Source organism: Lemur catta, chromosome 6 (assembly GCF_020740605.2).
Source record: "Lemur catta isolate mLemCat1 chromosome 6, mLemCat1.pri, whole genome shotgun sequence".
NCBI lineage: Eukaryota > Metazoa > Chordata > Mammalia > Primates > Lemuridae > Lemur > Lemur catta.
Window position 1 is genome coordinate 333,087 of NC_059133.1, and position 21,259 is coordinate 354,345.

The window sequence follows — 21,259 nt, forward strand, 5'->3', positions numbered from 1 at the left end:
GGAAACCCAGGCGTGGAGTGGCTGGGAGCCAGCATCCACCCCAGCCCCCACTGCACAGCCCACAGAAGTCAGCGGGCTCCATCCAGGCCTTCTGCTCTAAGTTCTGGGGACACCAACTCCCTCAAGGGTCCCTGGCTTCTCAGGGCCCCAGGGCTCAGGATGAAGGGTAAAGAACAGAAACCAGAGTCCTGTAGGTTTATCGGGACTGGGGATGGGGGAAAGACCGAGACTACCTCTTGGAGGCAGAGCTGGTGGGCTTTGAGCCCTCCTGGAGTGGCAGTTCCATGATGGCCCCTCACCACTTGCTACCAGCCCTGACTCATCCCAGCCCTCCCTGACACTACAGTGAACTTTCTAGGCCACAGGTCCGACCACACTGTCTCTGCCCAACACTGTCCTCAAGGTAGGCCCTACCTCCAACCAGAGATCAGCGTGACATGACGCTGTCGCGGCCTACAGGGCCTCACCTTCTTCACTTCCCCATCCAGGAAGGCCCATCTGGCGGCCTTGAAGTTCCCTCAGCTCAAGCTCTAGCCCAGCACTACACAGGTGCCAGGTGCCAGGTGCCACTGGGCCTCTCCCCACCTCCCAGCGCCAGCTCCTCCCGGCTCACATCCTCTCCCTCCAGGGCCTCCCAGCCCTCCTACCTTATCTTGCTCTGGCTGCCCCTGCCTGATAAGGGGCCACCAACATCACTCTCCTGGTCGCCATCCCGGTCGCGATCCTTCTCCTCCTGCAGCCGCTGGAGCAGCAACTGGTGGGGGAGGCTTCTCAGCGAGGGTCCGGGAGAAGCTGCCGGCTGCACCTCCCCCTTCAGGTTGATGTCGCTGGCCGAGCGCTGCAGGGGCCGAGGGGATGCCAAGCCACTGGGGCCAGCCAGGCGCCGCCGCTTTGCATAGCTGGGGGTTTCCCTGAATGGTACTGGGGTGGGGGGGGCATAGGTAAGACTCTGAACAGCCAGCCGTGTGACCAACTAGTCCCAGTTTGCCCACACTTACCAGATTTTAAAACTAGAATCCTATATTCCAGCAACCACTTCAGTCCCAGGCAAACCCAAACAGTTGGCCACCCTCTGAGTAAAGCTACCACTGAGGGCCCATGTCCCAGTCAAACTGCCACCAACTCTAGCTTTAGGGATAGAAGCCTGCTCCTCTCAGGCAAAGGAGGTCTTGGAGTGCTCAGCTCTGCTCTCAGACCCGCCCCCATTTCACAAGCTTCAGGACAGACAGAACAGGCTCCAGGGGCCAGACTTCACCAGACTACTGCTGTCTGGGGCCATTTGCAGTTAGTTAAGGAAACTATAAAACACATTCTAGACCAGGGGTACAGACTTTTTCTATAGTCAGGCAATAACTACTTCAGGCTTTGCAAGTCGTACAGTCTAGGTCACAATGACTGAACCCTGCAACCGTGGCACAAAGACAGCAACAAGCCATATATAAACATATAGGTGTGTCTGTGTTCCAATAGAATTTTATTATAAAAGCAGACGGTGATTAAAAACTATCCAACTATATGCTATTTATAAGAGAATCACTTTAAATTCAAAGACATAGGTTGAATGTGGAAAGATAAAAAAATATATCTCATATAAATAGTAACCAAAAGAGCGCTGGGTGGCTACATTAATATCAGACAAAATAAACTTTAAGGTAAAAACTGTAACAAGAGACACAGGGGGTGTTTCATATTGGTTAACGATTAACATATAGACACCAAACAACAGAACACCAAAATATATGAAACAAATGCTGACACACTGAAGGGAGAAATAGGCAACTCCACAATAACAGATGGAGACTTCAATATCCTATTTCCAATAAGGGAAGAACATATACAGAGATCAATAAGGACATGGAAGACTTAAACCAATTAGACCTAACAGATACATACAGAACACATGACCTAACAACAGCAGAATACGCTTGAGAATTCTTTTCAAGTACACATGAAACATGTTCCAGGATAGGCCACATGTTTGGCCACAAAACAAGTCTCAATAACTTTAAAAAGACTGAAATCATACACAGTATCTTCTCCAATCACAATGAAATGAAGCTACAAATCAAGGACAGAAGGAAAACTGGAAAATTCACAAACATATGGAAATTAAACACCATACTCTTAAACAACCAATGTGTCAAAAAAGAACTCACAAGGAAAATTAGAAAACACCGAGACAAATGAAAACAAAATACAACATAACAAAATTAAGGGATGCAGCAATAGCAGTACTTAAAGGGAAATTTATAGCTGTAAACATCTACATTAAAAAAGGAGAACAGGCCGAGCGCAGTGGCTCACGCCTGTAATCCTAGCACTCTGGGAGGCCGAGGTGGGAGGATTGCTCAAGGTCAGGAGTTCGAGATCAGCCTGAGCAAGAGCGAGACCCCGTCTCTACTAAAAAGAGAAAGAAATGATCTGGACAGCTAAAAATATATATAGAAAAAAATTAGCCGGGCATGTTGGCATATGCCTGTAGTCCCAGCTACTTGGGAGGCTGAGGCAGAAGGATTGCTTGAGCCCAGGAGTTTGAGGCTGCTGTGAGCTAGGCTGATGCCATAGCACTCTAGCCCAGGCAACAGAGCAAGCAAGACTCTGTCTCAAAAAATAAAAATAAAAAATAATAAAAAAGGAGAACAATCTTAAATCAATGACCTAATTACATATCTGAGGAAACGATTAAAGAAAAAGAAGAGCAAATCAAACTAGCAAAAGGAAAGAAAGTTAGAAAAAAGAAGGAAACAATAAGAGTAGAGCAGAGATAAATAAAATAGAAATACAATGGAGAATCAATGAAATGAAAGTAGTTTCATTCAAAACATCAACAAGGTTGACAAACCTTTTAGTTAGACTAAAAGAAGAGAGAAGATAGAAATAACTAAAATCAGAAATGAAATTTGGGGCATTACTACTGATGTTATGTAAATAAAAACGAATATAATACTATAAACAATTAGATGCCAACAAATTAGATAAACGAGACGAGATGGACAAATTCCTGGAAAAACACAAATTACCAAAACTGACTCAAGAATAAACAGAAAATCTAAACAGACCTATGACAAGCAAAAATACAGAATCAGTAATCACAACCTCCCAACAAAGAAAAAGTCTACCACCAGATGGCACCACTGGTGAATTCTATTACACATATAAAGAAGAATTAACACCAATCCTCAAACTCTTGCAAAAAATAGTAGAGGAGGGAACGCTTCCTAACTCATTCTATGAGGCCTGATACCAAAGTCAGATAAGAACATTACAAGGAGAGAAATCCGCAGACCAATGAAATCAATGGAATATATCACATCTATAGAACACAGAAGAAAAAGCCATATGACCATTTCAATTGAGGCACAAAGAGCATTTGCCATAATCTAATACTCTTCCATGATAAAAAACATTCAGAAAACTAATAACAGAGGGTAACTTCCTCAACGTGATAAAGGGCATTTATTAAAAACCCACAGCTAACGTCATACTCGACGGTGAGAGACCGAAAGCTTCCCCACCACCGAGAACAAGGCTAGGGTGCTGTTCTCCCCACTGCTACTCAGCACTGGACTGGAAGCTCTAGTCCGAGCAATTGGGGGAAGAAAGAAAGAAAAGGCATCAAAATTGGGAAGGAAGAAGTAAAGCTATCTCTATTGGCAGATGGCATGATCCTATATATAAAAAAATCCCAAAGCATCTACAAAAGAAGCTACTAAACTTTTTGTTTAAACTAAACTTTTTGTCTACTAGAGCTAATAAGCAAATTCAGCAAAGATGTAGGATACAGGATCAGCACACAGCAATGCGTTGTGTTTCTGTACAACAGCCATGAACAACCCAAAAAGGAAATTAAGAAGATAATTCCATTTATAATAGCACCTAAAAGAATAAAATGCTGAGAATATAAATTTAACTAAGGAAGTAAAAGATCTGTATACTGAAAATAATAACACATTGCTTAAAGATGACCTAAATAAATGGAATGACATCTTATGTTTATTAATTGGAAAACTATATATATATATATTTTTTTTTTTTTTTTTTTGAGACAGAGTCTTGCTCTGTTGCCTTGGCAAGAGTACAATGGCGTCATCATAGCTCACTACAACCTCAAACTCCTGGGCTCAAGCGATCCTCCTGCCTCAGCCTCCTGAGTAGCTGGGACTATAGGTGTGCACCACCACACCCAGCAAATTTTTTCTGTTTTTAGTAGAGCCGGGGTCTCGCTCTTGCTCAGGCTGGTCTCGAACTCCTGACCTCAAGTGACTCTCCTACTCTCCCAGAGTGCTGGGATTACAGGTATGAGCCACAGTGCCCAGCCTGGAAGACAATATTGCTAAAATGTTAATACTACCCAGAGTGATCTACAGATTCAATGCAATCCCTATCAAAATTCTAACGTCCTTTTTTGCAGAAACAGAAAAGCAATCCTCAAATCTATATGGAATCACAAGGGGCCCTGATCAGCGAAAATAATATCAAAAATGGGAACAAAGTTGGAGGACTCAGACCTCCCAATTTCAACACTTACTACAAAGCCACAACAATCAAAACCATGAGGTACTGGCATAAGAAAAAACACGTGGACCAACGGGATAGAACTGCAAGTCCAGATAAACCTATATATCCATGACCAATCGATTTTTGACAAGGGTGCCAAGACCATTCAATGGGAAAATAAGAGTCTCTTCAAAAACGAGACTATTCGCTGGACAATTGGATATCCATTTGAAGATGGATCCCCACCTCACAACATATTTAAAAATTTAAAATGGATCAGTGGCCTAAATAAAAGAGCTAAAACCATAAAACTCTTAGAAGAAATCAGAGTGGGCAAACCCTCATGACCTTAGATCTGGCAATAGAGTCTTAGATATGGCACCAGAAGCATGAGCACCAAAAGGGAAAAATAGGTACATTGAACTTCAGCAAAATTAAAGACTCTAAATAAACCAAAGGACGTTATGAAGACAGTCACAAGGATCTCCTATCCTACTGAATTGGAGAAAATATTTATAAATCATATATCTGATGAGAGTTTAGTATTCAGAATATATAAAGAACTCTTACAACTCAACAACAAAAATAAACAATCCAACTTAAAAATGGGCAAAGGACTTGACATTTCTCCAAAAAAGATATACAAATGGCCAATAAGCACATGCAAAAATGCTCAAAATCACTAGTCATTAGGGAAATGAAAATCAAAACCATAGTGAAACACCACTTCACACTTCCTAGGATGACTATAAAAATTTTAAAAAGCAAAGTGACAAGTGTTGATAAGAATGTGAAGAAATTGGGAGTCTCATACATTGCTGGTCGGAATGTAAAATGGTGGAAAATAGTTTGGCAATTCCTGAAAAAGTTAAACATAGAATTATCATATGACCTCACAATTCCACTTCTAGGTATATACCCAAAAGAACTAAAAACACGGGTTCACACAGAATACATGTACACACACCCTCAGCAGCAATATTCTCAATAGTCAAAAGGTAGAAACAACCCACATATCCAACACTGGATGACAGGACAAACAAAATGTCATTTGTACAAAGAAATATTATTCAGCCATACAAAGGAATGAAACAGCGACACATCCTACAAGGTGGATGACGCTCAACAACATGCTGCGTAAAAGTAGCCAGACACGAAGGGTCACATGCTACGTGACCCCATCTGTATGAAACATCCAGAACAGGCGTGTCCATGGAGACAAAGCACTCCGGTGGTGCACAGAGCAGGGGGAGGGCAATACAGAATAAATGCTTAACGTGTCCGGGGTTTTCTTTTGGGGGGGGCGTGAAAATGTTTTGGAATTCAGTAGAATTGGTTGCACAATACTGTGAATGTATGAAATGCCACTAAACTGTTCAAGTGAAATACTATTATGTTATGTACATTTCACCTCAATTTAAAAACAAAAAGCAGGCTGTGGGCTGGATCTGGTCTGCGGGGAATCATCTGCCAGGCCCTGCAGGAGACCCCTGCTGTGCAAAGTGTGGTCCAGGGATCGGCAGCGTTGGCCTCACGGCAGAGCTGGTGACAGATGCAGAGCCTCAGCCCCCCGCCCCGACCCACTGAGTCAGAATCCACACTGAACGAGACCCCTGTGACAGCAGCATGTGAGAAGCATTTCCCCAGAGCACTCACCAAAAGCACCGTGTGAACACGTGTGTGCGTGTGCGTGGGAGTGTGTGCATGAGAGAGAAGGCAAGAGAGAAGGTGACCCAAAGGGTGGCCCAAGGTGACAGAGGTAAGAAAGCAGAGGTGACCACTCTCAGGCCAGGGTCCTCACCTGAAGCCTGTCTAGAGGGGCCAGGCGGGGCTGCCAAGAGACAGCAAGGTGTCCTGTCCCTTGAAGGGGGACACAAGTCCCAGCCTACCAGACCCCACCGGGGGGTACCTTCCCGCCTGAGAAGGAAGGATGGGCAGAGCCCCACCCAGTGGCCCCAGGCGGGGTGGGACATGGTGACTTACCGCTGCCATTCAGGAGTGTCCTTGGAGCGAATGTGTGCAGAGGGAGCAGGGTGACAAGGACAGGCCTGTGAGTTACCCAGGTCTGACGACAGGCTCTGCCATTACCCCCTCTGTGCCTCAGTTTCCTTCTTTGTAAAACAGGCTAATAACCACTCTTTGGGGGTTGTTGAGAGGGGAACTGGGCAAAGGGGGCTGATGGTAAATACTAAGGTGTGCATGACCCCTTCCTCAAGGATGTCTGGCTGCATCATCTGCATGTGCTGTGTGACCCCTGAGCAGGTCAGGGGGCGCTGGCCAGCCCAGTCCTGCCCAGACACTGCCCCGGGACGCTATGCCCAACCCAAGCACACAAGCACGTGTACCAGACGGACACTAAGCCCAGAGCCGTGACCCCAGGAGCCTACTCTCTCTGTCCACATCCCTCCTGCCCCTCAGCCTGGATAACAAACAAGCCCCCCAGTCAGACAGACAAAGCCACCTGCCCGAGTCCAGCCCCACCCAGGATCAAATGCCGTAAGAGGCCGGTTGGGAAGGGGACACTAGTAACCGTAAGACTATATTTCATTTAAGAGAAACTGAAGCACAGAGGTCCCAGGTGGCCTTCCCATGGATAGACGGTCACGGGCAGAAAGGAAGGCCCCACACATCACACGCCAGGGTCCTGCCACGCTAACAGGAGGCCCCCCCACGGCACTTACCGGCCCCACCCAGACTGTGACTGTATCTCAGCCCCAGTCCACACCCCACACCTTACCAGAGTTCTCTCCTGATCCGACCTGGACCCCAACCCCACATCACTGCACGGCTCATTCACCCAACGCCCAGCTACTGAGGCCTCAGCTCTCGTCGAGGGTCTCCTGGCCCCCGGGCAGTTCAGTGCGACAACCGCCCTGACGCTGCTGGCACACGAGGGGCCGGCAACCGAGCCTCACTGGCAGGAGGGGCTGCCGCTCAGGGCCAACTCTACAGAGGAAGGATCCTTAAACGTGAACTTGACCTTAATCTTAACCCCAGTCCGAAAGTCAACCCCAGCCCTGACCAGAACCTCACATTAAAAACAAGCAGGATTCTAACCCCAAAACCTGCCCCTCCCTTTGCTGCCCACTGTCACTTCAAAGTACAAAAAGAGAGAGAGAGAGAAAATGAGGGCACCCACAAGGAAATGCTACTGACAGGAAGCTGGGCCTGGGGGTCCATGTGCCAGCGAGGGCCACGGGCAGAGAAGCCTGGCCCACCCGGGACACGGGGGGATCCAGGCAGGGAGGCCCCGCGAGGCCAGGTGGCTACAGAGAGAAGCTTCCGGCCTGACAGCAGCTGTTCCTGGGGGGAGCCCCACCCTCTCCCGCGTCCCCAGCTGCCCCACACAGGACGGTCCCCCGCCTGGCCCACACCAAGCAGAGTGGGTGGGGACCCCCCAGAGGCCCAGGTTCGAAGGCAGTGCCCTGCGTCCTGCCAGTCCTGGGGCCAAGGCCACACGTGTGCTCCTGGTTTTCCTTCTAGGACCGAAAGTCACGCACGTGCCAGGCTTCCCTTTGCATGCCCGCCACAGGGGGCTTGGAGCCCCTCGGCTTGAGGACAAGCCTCACCACGGTGTTGCCTCAGCCACACGCACATTTATGTGACCTTGTCATACTGAGAACATGCTACAGGTCACCTAGACTCACTCTTGTTGTGGCTGGAGTGAGATCCACTGCCCCCACAACCCTGCTGCCCCTTCCCAGGACCTAACGGGAAACGGGGACCCTGACCCTAACTTCCACCCACTCTTGACCTGAGCTGACCCCTAAGCTCAGAGCCAACCCCAGGCCACAGCCCGAACCTGACCGAAACCTCCGTCCACTCAGCACGTCCCACGCCTGCAGGGACGACTAACAGACCGCGGCCGCACAGAGCAGAGCTGAAGGAGGAGACGTGGGGACCCCTTGCTGTGTCACCACCGACCCCTGCACCTACTGGGCCCTTCACAGCCACACACACCCACCGCCAGCAGGGCCCCCAGGCAGCAGAACTCACCGACATCCGAGTCCTTGTGGGTCTTGATGACTTCGGCGAGCTCAAAGTTCCCGGCGATGATGGCTACCTGGGCGGGGGGCGGGCGGGGGAGGGGAGGCTCAGCAGCACCAAATCTGCCCCCTCTGACCCCCAGGCTGCTCCTAGTGCTCTAGTCACTCACACTCCTGACTGTAACGGGACACTACTAGCCACAGGCAGTGGCAATCATAGGGTGCTACACACACACCCTGTGACCAGGTGACCACCAGCCGCCTGCCTGGGACTGGAGGTGTCCTGAACATGAGACTGTCACGGCTAAAAGCGAAGAGTCCCGGGCAGACTGGGGCCCACTGGTCACCCCACCTGAACTCGCCATCTGCCCCCACATGTGGCCGTCTTGCCTGTCTCAGCCACGGTGCTGCTGCCAGGCCCACCAGCCTCTGTCTTTCCCTCCCGTGACCTGCGCCTGGTCGCCCAGCAGGCCCTGGTGTGTCTACTTCCCCACGTGCCCAAGCCCACAGGGACCGCCGGGACCCACAACCACAGCAGCCTGACCGGCTCTTTCCACAGCTCACTCCAACGGGGAACAGGGCCAGCCCCTGCTGTGGCCTGCAAGGCCCTGTGACACCCCAGCTCCCCCACGAACCCCAGGCCACACAGAGACTTCCTCCCCCTGGTCTGCTGCCGGCCAGAGCTGGCTGGAAGAAAGCTCAGAAACATCAGGGGCCGGGACTGCACCCTCCCCAGCGTGGCTTCTGTACCCCTGCCTGCTTGGGGGCTTAGACCACACCTGTCCTCCCCCCGCCCCAGAGCCCTGACCCCTGTCCCCTGGCAGCGGATAAAGAAGCCCCTGGTATTGACCCCTGCGCACGCTGGGCACGGCACCGGCCACTCCCTTCCCCCACACCTCCTGCAGCAACACTGGGGGCAGGGGCTCCCTTGTCGCCTCCCCGGGAAGAGCCGAGGGCCAAGTCACACGGAGACAGACAGATACCCTCGGGGCAGCCCCACATTCCTGTACTCCGCCCCGTGTACCTGGAAAGCCGTCTGGCTGTTGTAATTGCGCACATCTTTGTTGGCTCCACGGAAAAGCAGGACACGAGCACAGCTTTCCTGTCGGGAGGCCAGAGGGTCAGGGCCAGGGCGCATGCAGGGCACAGGCCTCACACACGGCGGGGGGGGGGGGGGGGGGACACACACGATGCACTCAGAGCAAACCCCGGAGCACGGGGCCAGCAGGTGGGACGCGCACACCTGGTTGTAGAGGGCGCAGATGTGCAGGGCTGTGTTCCCCGAGGCGTTCTGGGCCCCCATGTTGGCTCCGTAGAACAGCAGGTGCTCCAGGTGCTGCACATGCCCAAAGCGGCAGGCCTGCGGGGGGGGAGGGGGGGATGTGCTGCAGGGTCCCTGGACAGAGCCCGGGACCCCCAGCCCTACACACAGAGCCCAGGACCCCCACTGAGCCCACAGAGGCTGGGACCCCCAGCCCCACACACAGAGCCCAGGACCCCCACTGAGCCCACAGAGGCTGGGACCCCCAGCCCTACACACAGAGCCCAGGACCCCCACTGAGCACACAGAGCCTGGGACCCCCAATGAGCCCACAGAGCCCGGGACCCCCAGCCCCACACACAGAGCCCAGGACCTCCACTGAGCACACAGAGCCTGGGACCCCCACTGAGCACACAGAGCCCAGGAACCCCAGCCCCATACACAGAGCCCGGGACCCCCACTGAGCCCACAGAGCCCAGGACCCCCAGCCCCACACACAGAGCCCGGGACCCCCACTGAGCCTACAGAGCCCGGGACCCCCAGCCCCACACACAGAGCCCAGGACCCCCACTGAGCCCACAGAGCCCGGGAACCCCAGCCCCACACACAGAGCCCAGGACCCCCACTGAGCCCACAGAGCCCGGGACCCCCACTGAGCCCACAGAGGCTGGGACCCCCAGCCCCACACACAGAGCCCAGGACCCCCACCTCACACTCCCTGCCCACCTGGTGGATCTCCTGCCAGCCGTTCTCGTCGGTGGTCCCCAGCTGAGCATGGTCGTGGAGAAGCAGCTCGCAGCAGAGAGCATCCCCACCCCCCAGGGCGCTGTGGTACAGGGGTGTCAGGCCGCGGCTGTCCTTGTAGTCGGGCGAAGCCCCCAGGTCCAGCAGGGTCTGAGGGCGAGGAGCCTCAGCATCCATGCCAGGCCCAGCTGCCCCCCCACCAGGCCGTGTCCCCCCCGCCAGGCCAGGCCGCGCCCCCACTGACCGTCAACGCGGCCGCGTTCCGCTGGCGCGTGGCACAGTGCACGGCGGTGAGCCCGTCTCGCGTGCGGAAGTCCAGGTGGGCACCGCCGTTCCGCAGCACCTTCAGCAGGTCTGTGGCGTCGTCCAGCTGGGCTGCGAGGCTCAGGGGGCACTCTGGCATAGGGGACAGATAGCAGTTAGGTCCCAGCCACTCACGGGCCATGCCCCTCCCTGCTCGGCTCCTCACCTCCAGAGTCAGGGTCATGGAAATTGGGGTCCAGCCCCTTGTCCAGCAGGCGGGCCACCTTGTCCGTGCTGTGCAGTTGGACATAGTCCATGAACTTCTTCAGATTCGCCTGGAATACCGGCCACCCTGGTCAGCCCAGCACCATGGCCACCATCACCTGACCACCACCCACCTTCCTCCTGCAACCTCAGGCCACCTGGAGGGCGTCCCTGCCCCACCTCCGTCAGGCTGGCCTGTCACCCGACATCATCACCAGCACCCTCAGCCCTGCACTCCCACCTCAGCCCTGATTCCAACCCGACAGGCCCATGGGCGGCTCAGAGCCCTTCCCGCATCCTGACATGCAAACCCGCCACAACTGTCAGCCTGAGCCCAGCCAGCTCCTCACCAAGGACAGAGCACCCTGTGGTGCCCCACAAGCCAGTCCCCGTCCAGCCCAGCCACTGCCCTGGCTCTGCCCCTCCGGCCCAGCCAGCTCAGCCTGGAAGAGCCAAAGTCCACCTGGCGGGAACCAGCCCCAGGGCAGCCTTGAGCCTCATCACTGGGGGGGTAGCAAGCTCCTTCTCTGCCCGTCTTCTCCACCAGCTAGCCCTCCGCAGGGCCCCCCCCACCCTGAGGGTCCTACCCACCCCTGGGGACCCCTGCTGTGACATGACTTTAGCTGCCTTTTATTCATTCACCCAATCATACATTCATTCACCCAGCAAAGCCGCCCTGGCCCTGGCTGGTGCCACGGATGCCACACACACAGGCAGGGTGCCCTGGCTAAAGCCCTGGAGCCTTCCAGAAACACTCAGTATGCATCAGAAGTAGGAGAGGGTGCCCCAGGAACCACTGCCATGGGACAGGACCTCCTAGGTAGGCAGGGCAACGAAACCAGAGGGAGTATCTGCAACCAAGGAAGGGCCTGTTCAAAGCCAGAGCCAGGGCGTGGGGCGAGGGAAGGGCCAGCTGGAGCCTGGGTGGGCAGGAACATGGTAGGAAATTGAGCTTCATGCTAAAAACAAACAGGACTCCCTGAAGAGCAGGAGTCACTCATGTCCTGTTGGTCACCGAGGAGAATGTGGAGGACAGGTAACCATGGGGGAGGAACCCAGAGGGACAAGGTCACATGAGGGCCAGTGGAGGGAGAGGTGGACCTCACAGGGGTCCCTGCCCAGCTGCAGAGCCACAGCCGCTGACCCCTCCCGCCCTGGGGCAGCAGAAAAGTCTGGCACAGAAGCCTGAGGCTCTGGGGTCCCAGACAGGATCACTGGGCACAGAGGTGACAGTGCTCTGACAGTGGTCCCTCTCCTAGGCCCCAGAGACCGTCAGCAAAGTGTCCGGCAAGCAGATGCCCACTGGTCCGTGGAGCCGGGGGCAGGAGCTCAGGAAGTCTGCCCGTGGCCCGGACCCTCCAACACTCAGGGGAGGCAGTGAGGTTCCCCCAAAGGGCATTTGGGGTCAGGCCCCCCCTGCAGATAGCGCCCGCAGTGGACACCTCGCAGGTGTGCCTGAACACAGGGCCTGGAGTAAGACAGACCTGAGATGCCTAATTACAAGTGCCCAGCACTGGGTGATCACTAGATCTTGCCCCAACAGATCACATCGCACACCTGTCCACTCCCTCCCACCCAGCTCCTCACAGGACAGTCCATCAGGGGCTCACCAGAGGGTCAGCGAGAGTCTGATCTCCCTGGGACCCATCGCCAGACTGCCAACCCCCAGCCACGGGGCCTGGAACCTGTGCCCAGCCCTCCCCAGTGCCCGCTCTGACGGGAGGGGAGCAGACTGAGCCAAAGCCAGCGGTCTGTGGTCAGCCCCAGGCTGGGTGGGACAGTGGCCACGGGGAGGCGGGAGGAACTCCTGGAGTCTCCTCCCCGTGATCGTCTCTTTACCTTGGTGTGAAGCTTTGCAAACTGCTTATCATCAATGAGGTTCTGGGCATAAACTCGACGCTTGTATCGAAACTGCTCAGATAAAGAAAAGGTAGAGAAAAACGCACCCACCGGGATGAGCGAGTGAACACGCCACGAACCCCGTCCTGCTCACGTCAGCCGCACCGCACCCCGCTCACTGCCCTCCGGCACACCCCTCCGCGCAGCACAGCCCGAAGCCACGCAAACCCCGACACACACACTCCCGTGCTGGACAGACAACACTGACAGCTGCTGCTGCCCACCACGCTCGGACACGCCTGGCGGTGCCGTGGGAGACCGCGCCTCGCTGCCCCGCAGCCCGCAGTGCTCTCACGCTCCTGCCCAGGAGTCGCTGGAAAAGCCCACTCCTCTCCCCAGACCTGATTCTAGCTCACTTCCTAGACGCCCCTCTCCAAGGACGACTGACCCCCACTTCCCTGGGCCGCCACAGAGGCCGGACTAACTTCGAGCTCAGCCTCCATAAATCTCATTTCAGGGCTCACCGTGGTCGCCTCCCCCCACCCCAACTTTGAGACCTTCCAGTCAGGACTGACTCGGTGTCCCCACGCCTGGCAGGGCACTCGATACACCTTCACATCATGACGGGTGAGCAAAGGAGGGGACCTAGGTTGGCCTTCAGAAGACTGCACAGCTGGGGGAGAGGGACAAATGTGCACACAGGTGTGCTGCGCACACCACGTACCCTCCCGCACTCATTCCTGCTCACACTCCTCCCGGCAGAACGCTCAGCGCTCGCACCACACGTGCTGCCCACTGCACACATGCCGACTGCATGCACTGCACAGGCTGCACACCCCGCTCACTGTGCATACTGCCTGCCGCAACACTAAACACACTGCTCACACTACTCACTGCCCGGTGGTGTGTACCATACACACCGCTCACCGTACCTGTTCACTGCACACCCCTCACTGCACACACTGTGCACGCTCCCTGCACACAGCCCCTCACGCACACGGCTCCCACCCTAACTCCTTCCGTGAGCGAAGGCCATGCCCTTCGCTGATCATGCCACGGAGCCCAGTGGTCCCACCCTGCGCGCTGCCCCCTCGCCCGGGCCTGCCTGCCGCACCTCCAGGTAGGGCAGGGGCGTGTCCAGGTTGGGCGGGTAATCCTGCAAGAGTCGCTCCTCATCCAGGAACTTGCCGGCGCGGCCCCTGGAGGGCGGCTGGAAGAGCCCGTAGTTGAGCGCGTCCTGGAGACTGTGGTTGAGGGCGCAGAGCACGCGCTGCTTGGCGGCCCACACGGGCGCGGCCGGGTCCAGGCGCAGGCACTTCTGCAGCGGAGCGGCTCGTGAGCGCAGACCCGGCCGGCGCGGACCCGCCCGGCCCGGCTCCGCGCAGGGTGCCGAGCCCCGGGCCCCTGCCGGAGTCCGGGGCTCGGATAAGGACGGCCGGGACCCCGCGCCTCCGCGCACGGCGACCGAAGCCCCGCCCCGGGGGCCGGGCTTCCCCCGGCCCCGCCCCGGCGATGGGGAGGGTCCCGGCGGAGGCGGCGGGGGAGGGGTGAGTAGCCGTGGGCCGGGGGTCCGGGGCGCTGGGCGCGCCCGGCGGGGGTGGGGGAGCCCGGGTGGGGAGCGCAGGGCCGGCCTTGCCCGGGGCGGCGGGGCTCACCGTCTGCTGCAGGTCCGGGATGCCGACGCGCACGACCACGGCGCTGGCCCCGGGGCCGTCCATCCCCGCGCCGAAGCCGGGGCCGGGGCCGGGGCCGGGGCTGCCCGCGGCCGGGAGCGGAGCGCACGGGGACTCCGCGCGGCACCCCGGCCCCCCCTTCCCCCCCGCCGGAGCCCCGTCTGCCGCGCTGCGCGGGAGGGGGCCGGGGGGGGCCGGGGCCGGGGCCGGCGCGGGGGACAGCGGCTCCGGGGGCTCCGCAGGGGCGGCGACGGCGGCGGCGGCGGCGCGGCTCAGCTGCATCGGCCCCGGCTCAGCTCGGCGCCTGCCTTCCCCGGGGGCGGGGGCGGCGGGGGGAGGGGGCCTGAGCCGGGAGGGAAGCGGGGGTGGCGAGGGGGCTGCGCCGGAGGCGGGGGCCGGGAGGGCTCCGGGCCAGTTGGGGGGTACGCGCGGGGTCCCGGGTAATGTGGGAGGTGTGTGCGGAGGGCGGGGGGCCCAGCCACCGGGCGGGGGCCCTGGGGGGCTGTGCTCGGGGTGGGGGAGTCCTAGGCCGCGGCGGGAGGGGAGTGGCTGAGCAGCGAAAGCCGCGCCGCCCTTTCGCAGCGGGCGAGCATCCGCGGACCGCAGGGGACGGTGCGGAGGAGGGGGTCCTCGCGCCGGTTCGGGGGCTGCGTTAGGGCACCGAGGCAGGGCAGGAAGGGGAGAGAAAACAGAATTGATTTCTAGAGGTGGCGGCGTCCCCCCCACTCCACCGGCCCCCGACTCCAGGCCCGGAGGAGATGGCGGGACCAGCCCTGCCCCAGTCCCGGGGGTCAGACAAGGGGAACCTCCGGCCTTGGGGGCCCCGGGGGCTTTCCCGTCGCCGTGTGACGGGGCCTTCCGAATTAACCCTTTCGACCACGCCCCGCAGGGCTCAGCTCGGCGCCGCGACCCCAGCCGAGTTTGGGGAGTTTGCTCCGGACTCCCTCCCCAGACCCCGGGTCGGCCGGGAGATGCTCCGCCTGTCGCCCCCTCCCCGTCACCTTAGCGACGACAGGATGGGGGCGCGACCTACGGAGAAGGGCTAGGGGAGGGGGCGCTACTAGTCTCCACCTGCGACTGGGAAGTGAATTTTAGTTTTACGCGTTGTCGTGGCAACGCGGGAGGGGGTGATGAGTGGGCGGAGGAGGGGGAGCTCAGTAAAGAAACTAGCTCAGGCGGCCCCGCCGGAGCGCGCCAGGTCCCCCAACCCCATCGGCCTCACGGCAGTACCAGCACTGCCACCCCCTGTGCCCACGAGGCCCCCGGAGCGAAGAGCAGCCCCTGAACGTCGGCAAAGCCCTCGTCTCCCGAAACAGCTCCCAACACCCGGGGAACTCTCCCAACGTGCTTTGACTGACCCACCCCCGAAAACAGCCCCTGACCCCGCAGAAAAGCAGCCACACTTGACAGCCTTGGTAGGACTGACTGGGCTGGGGGGAACCCTCTGCCTGTAGGGGGGGAAACGGCCCCTAACCCCAGCCTCCCCCCTTCTCCCAGAGCAGCCCCGGATCACCTGCAGAACTGGTTATTCCTGAGCTTCCAGAAATAACCTTGAGTTGCCCTGGCCCTCATACACTCAGGAAATCTCCCTACCCCTCCCTGTGACAACCTGAATTATCCTAGAAATACCCTGACCTCACACAGAGCAGCACTGGACACCCCCTCCAAGAACAGCCTCCTCTTCCCACAGATCCCCCTTGGCCACTGCCTTGCCCACCGCAAAGTGCCCCCGACCGGGTACAGTTTCTGACCAGCCCTCTGCCCCCAAAACAGCCTCTGGCCAACCCCAGGGTAGGGCCCCTCTTCCCTGGAGCTCTGCCCCACTTGAGGAAGACTCTGCCCTCGGAGCTGCACTGACCTGCCCGCCGCCCTCCAGCGCTGTCTGTGGGTCTGGTCCGGCTCCTTCCCAAGCCGGGACAGACCCTCCCTGCCCGGGAAGTGCGGCCCCAGGATGCGCAGCCCTCCCACCCCTGTGGCGGCTCCTCCCAAGGCCGTGGGGCCAGCCTGAGTGGGCCAGCTGGGGGTCCCCCAGAGGCCAGGGCAGGATGGGAGGGGTGGGGGCGGGGGGAGCAGGGATCAGGAAGGGCTGTCCAGGCCCACTTATCTTCAGGAAACACCTTGGGAAGCATGAGGGCTGGATTTCCTGTGGCCCAGCCCTGGAGAGAGGAAACTAGTGCTTCACGGCCCCTCTTGTGTCTCCACCGTCTTCCTGCCCCAGTCTCTCCCCCCTGCCCAGCACCCAGGCCCCCACGCCCGCCCTGCCCTGCCCTGCCATCCCCACACCCTGCGCCTCCCACCACACCTCCATCTGCCTTTGCTCCCAGGTCCCAGCCTTGTAGCCCACTGCGGCCAGCTTCGAGGTGGTGGACGGTGCTCCCCAGAGCCCACCAGAGCGGGGCTGGGAGGGAGGAGGCTGCACCTCTCTCCACAGCCAGACCTTGACAGCCCAGGCCCCCTCGCTCTCCCTGGAGCTCTCCCTGCAAACCTGCCCTTGGTCTGGATGGACCTGAGGCCCTGGCCATATTCCCTCTGGCCTCCCTGCCCAGACGGGACCTCACGGGGGCCCCTTCAGCCTCCTCCAGCCACCCGACCCCGGCACTGTGGCTCTGGCTGCCGAGGCTCTCGGGAGAAAATCTCATGTCTTTGCCAACTGGCAACCAACAGATTGATGAGCTCCACACTCAGCTGGGCGGGAGACCCACTGCCCAGGGCCACACCAGAGCCCCTGCTCAGCGCTGCCCCGAGCTCAGGCTCTGCACAGTGCCCGGCACGTATGACGCGTGCAGGGAACAGGGTCCAAGCCTGAGTCACTCCCAGCTCCACCACCACCCCGGCAAACAGCAAAAATAACAATACCCAGAAGCACTGAGACACATGACGTCCTCTGGGTGGGTTCCTGGAGAGGGAAGCCAAGGGACAGGGGGTGTCTTTGCCCCTTATTTTGTTGAGCACAGTCCCCAGGCTCCTCAAGGCCACCCTCCCTCAGGCCCACCAGACCCCACCTCCCAGGCAGGGCCACCTCTGGCCTGGCCTGGCCCCACTGCTGTTTTCCTGTCTCTGTCCTTAAACGTGAGGGTTCCAGGGTTCGCAGGACACCAAGGCCCCTCTGCTCTCCCCTCCTTCCCTCAGGGCCAAAACTCCAGAAAGATCCGTCCTTCTCACCATCCCCACTTCCTCCTGTCTCCCCCACACACATTTAGACACAAATAGGCCTGGCAGGCCTGGGGGCGCTCCTGTGGGCAAAGCACCCAGAATAGTGCCTGGTGCGGTGTTGGGGGCAGCCCCCTCAGTGGAGCCCAGCCCTGTGCCCGCAGCCGCCCCTGGGCCCCACGGCCACCAGGAAGGTCCTCCCTGGTGGCTTCTCCCCTCCCTGCTTCAGCATTCAATGTGCCAGCGATGCCCAGGCCCTCCAGTGGGGCTGGTTCACACCCCACCCCAGTTTCTGGCCTTCCGGTGGGCCCACTCCGCCCAGGCCTGGCTCGCCTCTTGGTGGGGCAATTTGCCTCACTCAGCCGCACTCAGATGTGTCCCCTCCTGCCATCCCGCCATCCTGCCCTTGGCCATCACTCCTTCCAGCCCACTTCCTCTTCTGAATCCCAGCTCTGGCCTCCCTCTCTCTCCTCAGTCCACAGTGGCCTGGTCTCCAAAAGCTATCACCGGTTTCTGTTCCAGCTACCCTGACTCCCCCTTGAACCTTCACCTGCCTTGGTTTCCATGACAACTCACGGGGGTCCCTGTCCCGGTCCACACTCTGCCCAGGTGGACCCACCTCACCCACTCTGGTCTATTGTCTTCCTTCAGAGGCCCTGTTGTCTTCTCGCAAACTCTGGTTCTCTTATTTGTTGTTTACTCTTGGTTTGTCCCTGCCCAAACAGGCTCCCCGTGGAGAGGGGCTTTGCCTGTTTGGTTCACTGGCACGTCCAGGCCCCCGGAACGGTCCTGGTGCACAGCCATGCTGCACGTCCTTGCTGGGCGGGTCAGTCTAGGCTTCAGCCTTCATCTGCAGATTCGCACCCAACCGTCTCTCTTCCCATCGGTCCCCTCCCAAATCCCAGAGCAGTTTGGGTGACACAGGAAGCCTTGAATGCTCAGTTGACTGTAAAACTCTGGATCTGGTATGCTTTTTGTGAGTAGAAGTTTTATTGCTTCTAGCTATTTAATATCTGTAGGTGTATTTAGGTTCTATTTCATCTTAAGTCTGATTTAAGTTTTATTTTTCTAGGGATACAAATCTATTTCTAAAGAATCAGATTTTCATTTTTTTGTTATCTCTGATTCCTATTTTCTTTTTTTGTTTTTTGTTATGTTTACTTCTCCACTTTTTTTTGGTTTTGTTGTGATTGTTTTTCTAAATTAGTTGAGATGTATACTTACTAATTTTTAGTCTTTCTCCATAAGCATTTAAGGCTGTACATTTCCAAGGACCACTCTGGTTACCACCCTCCAGTCTTTTTTTTTTTTTTTTTTAGGCTAGTCAAGTGAGGCAGTGGGAGCCGAGAAGGAACAAAGGAATCTAACTGGTTGTGATGGGTTTGTTATAAACACCACTGCACTCAGACCACTCTTTTCTTTTATTATTTTTTTTCTTGCCCCCCCCCTTTTTTTTTAAGAGACAGGGTCTCACTATGTTGCCCTGGCTGGCCTAGAACTCCTGAGCTCAAGTGATCCTCCTGGCTTAGCCTCCTGAGTGGCTGGGACTACAGGCGTGCACCACCACACCTGGCTAATTTTTCTATTTTTTGTAGAGACAGGAGTCTGACTATATTGCCCAGGCTGGTCTCAAACTCCTGGCCTCAAACAATCCTCCCACCTCAGCCTCCCAAAGTGCTGGGATTATAGGCATGAGTCACCACACTCAGCCCTCCTTAATTCTTAAGTAGTATTTTTAATTTCATTTTGTTCTAATTTTCTAATATTAATTATGTATTTTGGCATGGGAATTGCTGACAAATATGGTTGTTTAAATTTCCCAATGTATTCTAGTTTTTTATAGGGGAAGAACTAACCCTTTGTTACTGATTTCATATTTTATTACATTATGGTAAGAAAAGGAAGTTTGGATGATACTGATATTTTGGAGTTTTGTGAAGAATTTCTTTGTATCCTTGTACCTGGTCCATTTTTGTAAAAGTTTCCTATCTGTTTAATAGGATTTGTTGGATGCAGTTGTATCTATCCTTGAATCCAACAATTCATATCTATGGCATATGTTAATTCATATATATTCATATATATTAATGATATTCATATATAATCTCCATTGGATCAAGCTTGTTTTATGCAAATGTTCTGTACCCTTTCTAATGTTTTGTCTGCTTGATATATAAATTGCCAAGAAGAATGTGTTCAAATCTCTGCGGTGATAGTGGCTTTATCAGTGTCTCCTTGGAGTTTTGCCAATTTTGATTTTATATACTTTGCAGCCTTGTTATTAAATGCGAACAGGTTTAGAATTATTATAGCTTCCTGATAAATTTCTTCCTTTATATCACTATAGGGGACCCACTCTTATCCTTAATAATGTTTTTTGTGGTTGCTGTTGTTTAGACTAGTCAAGTGCAGTAGTGAGAAGGGGGGAAAGTCCTAATAATGTCTTTTGCCTTAATTTTATTTTTTCCCAACCGTTAGTAGAGCTACAACGTACTTTTTCATGAGTATTGGCCTCTCACATACCTCTTCCCATCATTTTCCACTTATCCTTTCTGTCTTTACATTCTTAGGTGCCTTCTAGTAAATAGCATGTAAGGCTAGATGTTTTTAAAACCCAATGTGACAACTTTCAACCTTTAACTTTTTTAAAACTCTGACACTTTTCAACCTTTAATAGTGTGTTTATTGTGATTAATGATATATTTTAATTGAGTTTTACTATCTTATTTTGTGTTCTCTGTTTGTCCTTTTTGTCTTTATGCTGCTTCTTTCTCCCTTTCTACCCGCCATTGGAGTGATCCAGCTTTCTTTCTTTTCTTTTTTTTCCTGAGACAGAGTCTGTCGCCAGACTGGAGTGCAGTGGTGTCATCACAGCGCACTACAGCCTCCAACTCCTGGGCCCCAGCGATCCTCCTGCCTCAGCCTCCCGAGTGGCTGGGACCACAGGCTGAGCCAGCACAGCCGGCCTGATCAAGTTTCCTTTATTCCCTTCCCTCCAGCTGCCATTGGTGCAGAAGTTATGCATTCTCTTTCTGTCATTTTCATACATACACTTAAATTTTCAACATGCATAATTAACAAAATCTAAAGTTAATTAGTATCTCTCTCTTTTTTCCATGTAATAAGAAGAATTTAGAATATTCAAACCGCAATGACTCCTCTCATCCTATAGGTTTTTGCCCATGTTGTTTTTACCTCCGCATTAGTCATCTTGTAGCTCTCACCATCAAATAGTGAATGCTTGTTTAGACTTAGTCACATGTAAACCAGTTTCATTATTCATTATTCTTTCTTGCAATTCAATCCTTTCTCCTAGATTCAATTTTCTTTTTCCTGAAAGGACATCCTTTAGAAATTTTTTTTATGAATGTCTGGTAGTGACAAATTCTTTTAGTCTTTCTTTGAAATGTTTTATTTCACCCTTATTCTTGAATGATAATTTAGCCAGTGTAGACTGTAAATTTAGTTATTTTCCTCTCAGTCCTTTAAAGCTTTTTTCCTGTGTGTGCTGTATTCTGGGTGATGTTCTCAATTCTGACTTCTATCTCACTAATTCTCTCTTTGACTATATTCAATCTACTATTAATCCTGTCCGCGGAGTT

General features: G+C 55.2%; 1 protein-coding gene across 1 annotated transcript in view; it reads right to left on the reverse strand.

Annotated features, from left to right (window-relative positions):
* SHANK3 (SH3 and multiple ankyrin repeat domains 3) overlaps positions 1-14,789 on the reverse strand; it is a 52,124-nt gene extending 37,335 nt beyond the window's left edge. Inside the window, exons 1-10 of the mRNA XM_045555300.1 lie at positions 14,490-14,789; positions 13,949-14,152; positions 12,835-12,906; positions 10,958-11,066; positions 10,733-10,884; positions 10,471-10,638; positions 9,727-9,843; positions 9,508-9,585; positions 8,494-8,560; positions 648-921 (exon numbers count right to left, since the gene is read on the reverse strand). Of these exons, the coding sequence (XP_045411256.1) occupies positions 648-921; positions 8,494-8,560; positions 9,508-9,585; positions 9,727-9,843; positions 10,471-10,638; positions 10,733-10,884; positions 10,958-11,066; positions 12,835-12,906; positions 13,949-14,152; positions 14,490-14,789 (1,541 nt within the window). The remainder of the gene's footprint in view (positions 1-647; positions 922-8,493; positions 8,561-9,507; positions 9,586-9,726; positions 9,844-10,470; positions 10,639-10,732; positions 10,885-10,957; positions 11,067-12,834; positions 12,907-13,948; positions 14,153-14,489) is intronic.
* Between the last annotated feature and the right edge of the window lie 6,470 nt (positions 14,790-21,259).